General features: G+C 30.2%; 1 protein-coding gene across 1 annotated transcript; it reads left to right on the top strand.

The window, feature by feature from the left end:
- The first annotated feature begins 2,535 nt into the window (after positions 1-2,535).
- On the top strand, positions 2,536-3,286 carry LOC149576649 (uncharacterized). Its single transcript, XM_089817886.1, has one exon. The coding sequence runs from the start codon at positions 2,747-2,749 to the stop codon at positions 2,954-2,956; it is 210 nt and encodes a 69-aa protein (XP_089674012.1). The 5' UTR covers positions 2,536-2,746; the 3' UTR covers positions 2,957-3,286.
- Positions 3,287-7,111: the final 3,825 nt, after the last annotated feature.

A 7,111-nucleotide genomic window follows, 5' to 3' on the forward strand; every position in this document is an offset into this window, starting at 1 on the left:
ATTCTCTAAGGAGAAGTAGCTAATCTTATTCAAAAATTATTGGTTTGAAGAGAACTCATTACCCCTTTGAGAATATTGATCTAAATTTGTTAAAACAACCACTAGTCTGATCACTTTCTTCTTCAAAATTTCTGCAAGTAAGATCATTAGAAACTTATAATACATTTTTATTATTCATATTTCCATGGGTCTTAGGCCTTTGGGTCCATGGAAAGGATACAGTTTAAAAATTAGACTTCAAAACAAAGGAAAGAAACTTAGGAAATCAAATGTTTCAAATGTCTCGCACTGTTCTTACACGACTGACATCGTTGATCTGATAAAGTAACTTTTCCCTTTCACATAAAGTACTCTTGTTAGAAAACCCTGATTCTTTGAATTCATGCAAATAAATAATTTTACAATTAGAAAACCCTAATTCTCTGGATTCATACAAATAGAAACACATATGTGAATCCTTAGCAAGGAGTACTTCACATGACTCAAAACATTCTTTATACCACTCTGGTTTCTTATCTAATGATTAACTGATAAATCTTTTGTTATTGGACACTTGTATAGAGGATAGAGAACCAATGGATATCTAACGGAGTTTTCTAAGAGCAATGCCAAGGATGATCTAGTTGCAACTAGAAAAAAAATGTCAGTTCAAGATGATACCTTAGTTGAACTGGATAAGAAAATTGCAAAGTTGAAAGTAATATAGGATGACTCAAATGCCAAGATACACGATGCCCTCATGCGAAATGCTAGAATGCTCTGGGACCCTCGACACCGACTTGCTGGAATGCTCTGGGACCCTCGACACTGACTTGCTGGAATGCTTTGGAACCCTTGACACCAACTTGCGCTCAAATGAAATGTGATTTTTGCCCCTTTTTTTTTGTTTTATGTTGCTGTGTTCGTCGCAATTGCGACCGACACGGGCATGTTATTTAAAAAAAAAAAACAAAAGTTTGCTTTATAAATCAACCAACCAACCCATTTAAAAGACTTGGTCAAAATTTAGAGTTAAATGCACTAGTGCATCCACATTAATTTACCATTTTTTGGTTAATCCGTTTTCAACACATTTATCGTCCACATTTATTACTATATTTGTCATTCAGGTTTCTCCATTAAATGGGCCACATCTTCTTGCATCTATGACAAGTTTAGTGAGTTCTGTTGTGCCAACTCCACAATAAACAATAATTAATAATTAATTATTTTTATGTTTATGTGTTCTCATTTGTCATTTATTAGGACAAGGAATGTAACATGCGATGAAGTAATGGAAAGTATTATGGACTCGATTATTTACTGATGTATATCCAAGTTGATTTTTTAAAAAAAATTAAGCATAAAATTATAAGGAAGAGTGGGTATTTAACTTCTATTTTAAATTATAAGAAAGAGTGTTGAGAAATTTTATTTAATTTGTATTTATGATCAAAAATATTTTTATTTTTTTTGAAGTTAGATATTTATATAAAAATATGTTAAATTTTGAATTTTAATCAATTATATTTTAAAAAATATTTATTATACAATATCACCTTTCTAGATATAAATATTAAATATATTTAATTTTACATTGTATCAAATTATATTTTTTTGTTTAATTTTATTTTTAAATTGTAATACACTTGATTTGAAGTAAAATATGTTTTATTGAAAAGCACAATTAAATTATTTTTTGACACAAATAAATTTATTTTTTGTGATCTTTAGTCTTACTACTCATTATTCATCAATTATTTTGTTTTATTTTTTCATTTTCTAATTTGTAGGTTCATCAACAAAATCAAAATATCCAACATCCAATGTTTTAATCTAGAATTAAGATTTTCCTAACAATTAATATTCAAAATTAAAACAATCGTTTTGCTTCATGAATAAGGTTAGGTTTGGGTTAGGATTGTTTAGCATTAGGATTGGGTTTAGAGATTGGGTTAGGATTGTTTAGCATTAGGATTTTAGTTAATGTTAGGGATAGAGTTGGACTTAAGGTTTATGGTTAAAATTATGGTTTTAAGGTAAGGGAGCACATTATACTTACTATTATGTTTTTGGTTTGGATTTTGAAGGTTAAGATTAGGTTAGGTTAAGGTTAGACTTAGGAATATAATTATTTTTATGTTTAAAGTCTAGAGCTTTATTAGGGTTAGGATTACAAGAATGGTTTAGGTCTATATGTCATAATTTGATTAGTGTTTAGGGATGTGTTAAGATTTTGTACCATGATCTTTTTTACATTTAAGATTTAAAATATGTGTTTAATATTTGTGATAATGTTTCTAATTAGAAGACTTTTGACATTATTAGTTGTGAATGTGCATGCAAAAGAATATACCAATATTTTTATGTTTGACCTTGAATATCTATTTGCACTCTAAGATGCAATTGATAATAATAAGAATAATAATAGTAGTGAGTACTAAATGTTTCATTTATTCTAAAAAGAAATTGGATTATCATGTATGTAATGTGTCATTAGCTGTGAACATAAAAGACAACAAATAAAATTTGATATAACTGACAACCATGTGACCATAGAATACCTGGTTGTGCCTTTCTTTGTAATGTAGTCTTTCTCCATTTTCTGTTCGCTGCATATAAATATCCCTTTTTCCTTCCAATCCTTCCATTCCATTTCCACTGCCCATTCTGTAGCGTTTTACATTTTCATTTCTCCACATTTCGATCGGGGGTCTCTCAATTTTTTGCAGGCATTCCGTGGATATTTGGTAAAGAAGCAGTGGAGATGGCCGGAGTAGCACAAAGCGGCACTTATGCCCTAAATTTGGCCGTAATAATGATAATGGTGACGATTTCAACAGCTTTTGGTGCAGGGGAGGCAGAGGCGCCCAGTCCATCTCCGATCACAGGCGCTGCTTCCATGGCGGCGTTGCCTTCTTTGGCAACTGTTCTTGTTGGATCTGTCATCGCATTTTGTGCCTGCTTTTTTAACTAAGGGTTTATTTTCAAATCCGATCTCTGTTATTACCTATGGTTTGTAATTTTTGGTCTGCAGATGTGATCTGGAACATTTTCTTTGATTTGAGCTCGGGGCCACTTCGTTTAGTGATATGTACAGAATTGTTTTGTCCATGGATATTGTTTAGCCATTCAAAAAATAAATGTATCTTCTCAAGGCTCCTCCACGGGCTTTATATTTAAGCCCTGAATTTAGTTTGGGAACCCTTCGGCTCGGCCATTGAGGTTCTGTTGCATATCAAGTCTATCTACAGTTTTCGTAAGAGATCATGAAACTAAATTTTGTGATTAAAAAAAAGTTTGGTAAGAGCTCTCTTGATCGATTGCTTTTGATCGCGGTAGCAATCTTTTATATCATCTGTTTTTGGGGCTTTTGATCGCGGTTAAAAAGTTTTTCTTGAATGCTTTATTGAGGCTTTTGATCGCGGTACAAACGGTCACATTATTCTCACCCACAATTTTTGTGAAAATGATGGAGGACATATACTTCTCACCCACAATTTGAGAACCAGCTAAAAGTCAAAAACTAACAGTAAGGCATTGTAGATGGATCACTTATACAAAATTGCTGCAGATGATGCGAATCACAAGTGATGGCTCGTTGTAGGGGAGTAACTCAAAAGCGTCTTGGGGACAATTTTGAACAAGATAATGCGTTCTGTAATAGATTTCTGAATTATAAAATGTATTACAATTTTAAATTTTGAATTCCTAAACTCTCGGAAGTTCTGAAACTTTTAAATTTAAAATATTAAATAAACAAATAATTTTTTTTTTTTTTTTTCAAATTTTCTTTTACTTGTTCACATGTGGCACAAAGTTTCCCTAAGCTTCCAGCTGCAGAAAAAATCTCATGAAGCCTCTATTTCCTAAAAAATAGAACCCAAAACCCCTTCATTTAATATTTTTTTTTGCTATCAAACATTTAATTTATTTGAACATTGGGTGAGGGATTAGTTTGTCTAATTGTAAATTATTTATCTACTAATAAATTTTATTTTTAATTAAACTTATTAATATATAATATTATATTTAAGAAAATTTAAATGTATGTATTTAATAAGTAAATTTTGAATTTACTTTTTACATAATATAATTAGTAATATGTTTGATGATAAATATTTTTTTTGCATATTATAACATTGATATTATTTATCTAATAATAGAAAATATCTTAATTCAATTTAGAGATGGTTTCTAATAGATATGTTTAATTATCTAATTTGTATTTATAACATATGTTATTATATGTATTAAGAAACATTTCTTGTTGTTTCTGATAAAGATCAAAAGGACAATATGATAAAGACTCTAATATGAATATAAACTATTTTAAAGAATGTGCATTTTCTTAAATTATTTTTAAAAATTATTTTTTAATTTAATTTTTAATTTTTAGAAACTTAAATAAAATATGTTTCTCTACTTTAAATAAAGTAATAATAAATAATTTTTTAGTAAAAAGTAATTTTTATATGTTGTCAAATTTACTTTTTGTATCCTAACAATTCCCAAATTGTTGTTGTCTATCTTTCCTCTATATTGTCTATCTTTCCTCTATGTCAAGGAAGAAAATCAAAGTATTTTTTGTCCCAAGTTACTTTGGTGTCATTCTAATATTAATTAATAACATTTAGATTATGATGCGTTTCTTTTACTAAGGTAGATTGAGTCATCATAAAACTATTGGTGTGTGATATTATCTACCCCATATGTTACCTTAATCCCTAAAAAAATTCATCCTTGTGTGCTTCATTAATTCCTATCCAAAAGCATTCTCCCATGATTACAAAGCGGAAATAGGATAATGGATCTACTTACCTTAGACCCCTTGAATTGTGAAAGAAATGTTTTACAGACCAACTAAAAAGGATTGAAATCTTTGGTGTAGATATATTATTAAAAGAAGTTATCAATATTTTCAAAAATTTGAATTCTTGTAAACGTTTACATAAAAACCTTCATTCCACACTATCATAATCTTCATTAGTATATAACTTAATTAGAATACTAAAATCCATTATATTTTAGGTTCAATGAATCATTTCTTGTGCAATTAAAATTCTATCAAAAATAGACCCACTAGGAACAAACATTGTTTCTTCCTCACATATTTTTGGCTTGTAGAGGCTTGATACTAGACTTGTGTATACCATATTTCAAAGAGAGATTTATCTAAATTCCTCAAAATCCTCTTCGTTATTTTTCTTAAGGATCAATGTTATACAAGTGTTATTTATTTCTCTTAGAAAATGATGTTCTCTTTGGCCTTCAAGAGATTATTTCCTTAAAAAATGGCAATAGTTTTTATATAATATTGGATGGAAACCATTTTGAATAGGGGCCTTATCTATATTTAGTTCAAAGAGGGACTTCTCAACCTCTATTCTATATATACATTTGTTTTAAAATCTATTATTTTCCTTGGTTTTACCTTATGGATATAGTCAAGTAATCATGTTGTGGCTCTAGATTTGACCAATATGTAATATTGTAAGAGGTTAGAAATAAATAAAACAAGTTACTTCCTTAAATCCTCCAGATTTCTGTTAGTTTTTTAATTTCTATTTTTAAGTTTTGTAATTCTTTTGATATTTATTTGAGTTTTAGTACTCTTATTAAAATAATTTGGAGTTTTTGTCACATTCAAATAACCATACTTATCTATATATTTTCATTCACAATAATTCTTCCATAGATAAATTATCCTTGTGTTTCTTTAGTAAGAAATTTGCACAAATATATTGTGTGCATATCCTTGCAATATCTTCCACCGAGAAGACATCTCTTTGGTCATTACTATCAAATAATGCACTTGAATCTTATCAACATTTTATGAAACCATGTGATTGTACCAAAAATTCTTCACACTCAAGAGACCTATCAATGGTCAAACTAAATCTTAGGATCCAATATTCTCCACATATCACTTACCTTGAATATCTAATCTTCATGTTGATCATGTTTCCATCTAGTTGTTGTGACTACCCAAATACAACCTTTCATCACTCACCATACCCAATATCAGACCCTAGAATGGATCCACCCCTAATACCTTGACTCTCCAATACACTAACACATGTATAACCTCTTGAACTTTATGTTGAATCACAAAAATATTAACACTACCCAACTTTATTCAAAACAACTTGAGATCATAGTCCCTATCCTTTTGACACCTATGATTGCCCCTATTTATTACACTAACAACCATCCCTCTAACTTTATGTCCCTCGCCCTTAGGCTTGGGAATATCTACTATGTTCTTTTAGACTTTCATGCAATGTAGAGTAAGGTGTTCCAATCAATGGTCCTATTCAATATAGATGAACTTTTTGAATTTTTTGTGAGTTACAACTCTCACATAAAAAGTGTCACCTCGAGACACTACTCAACTTTTACCAACAAGGAAAAACTCCAAGCTCCCCCATCCAATCTACTACTACAGATCAAATCTCCAATAAACTCTCCAACATTAACAAGATACTTAAAAGGATCATTCCATGTCGCATATCCACCTTACTCCACTTTTGTGTTGTACCTACCCTCTACATCATCTTACCTTTCAAGATCATTTACCAACTTCCTTTCCAATATTTCTCCTCATCATGGATCATATAAAATCTAATGGCATATTTAAGTTTGATCACATTGGCATATTTAAGTTTGATCACATTCTTCAACTTGATAGATTTCCTATCCTTCATCGTAGTCACCTATTTCCTATCCCATTCAAATGTTATTGCCAAGTATAAATAATTTGGCTGTAAATATACAGTGTGATTAGGAATGGAAAATAGAGAACTTGCATCACATGTGACAGAGTACAAAATCTATTTGATGACCCTATCTACCGGGTTGAAGATAGAATGGTCCTAAAACGTAAATACAAATGTTAGAGAGAAGTTCTTCATTAAATCGGGTTACTCCTAAGTAACAACACTTAATGTTATTAACATTGGTAGATCTTTATTCATGTTGCCCCTATATTAGATCTCATGATTGATGGAAGGTTTACTATAGCTCGAATTTGGACACACTCATCTTTGGGCTCCCTCAGACCTTAGTCCATATACAGTAAACCAAGGATTCCCAATATGAGGGAGCCCAACGATGAGTATATTAGTAACTA

This window comes from Cupressus sempervirens, chromosome 1 (genome assembly GCF_028749045.1).
Source record: "Cupressus sempervirens isolate cs-2001-9-10 chromosome 1, ASM2874904v1, whole genome shotgun sequence".
Lineage (NCBI taxonomy): Eukaryota > Viridiplantae > Streptophyta > Pinopsida > Cupressales > Cupressaceae > Cupressus > Cupressus sempervirens.

What these genes read in the sequence shown, in the direction of transcription:
- LOC149576649 (XM_089817886.1), top strand. Translation starts at nt 2,747, where the DNA reads ATGGCCGGAGTAGCACAAAGCGGCACTTATGCCCTAAATTTGGCCGTA.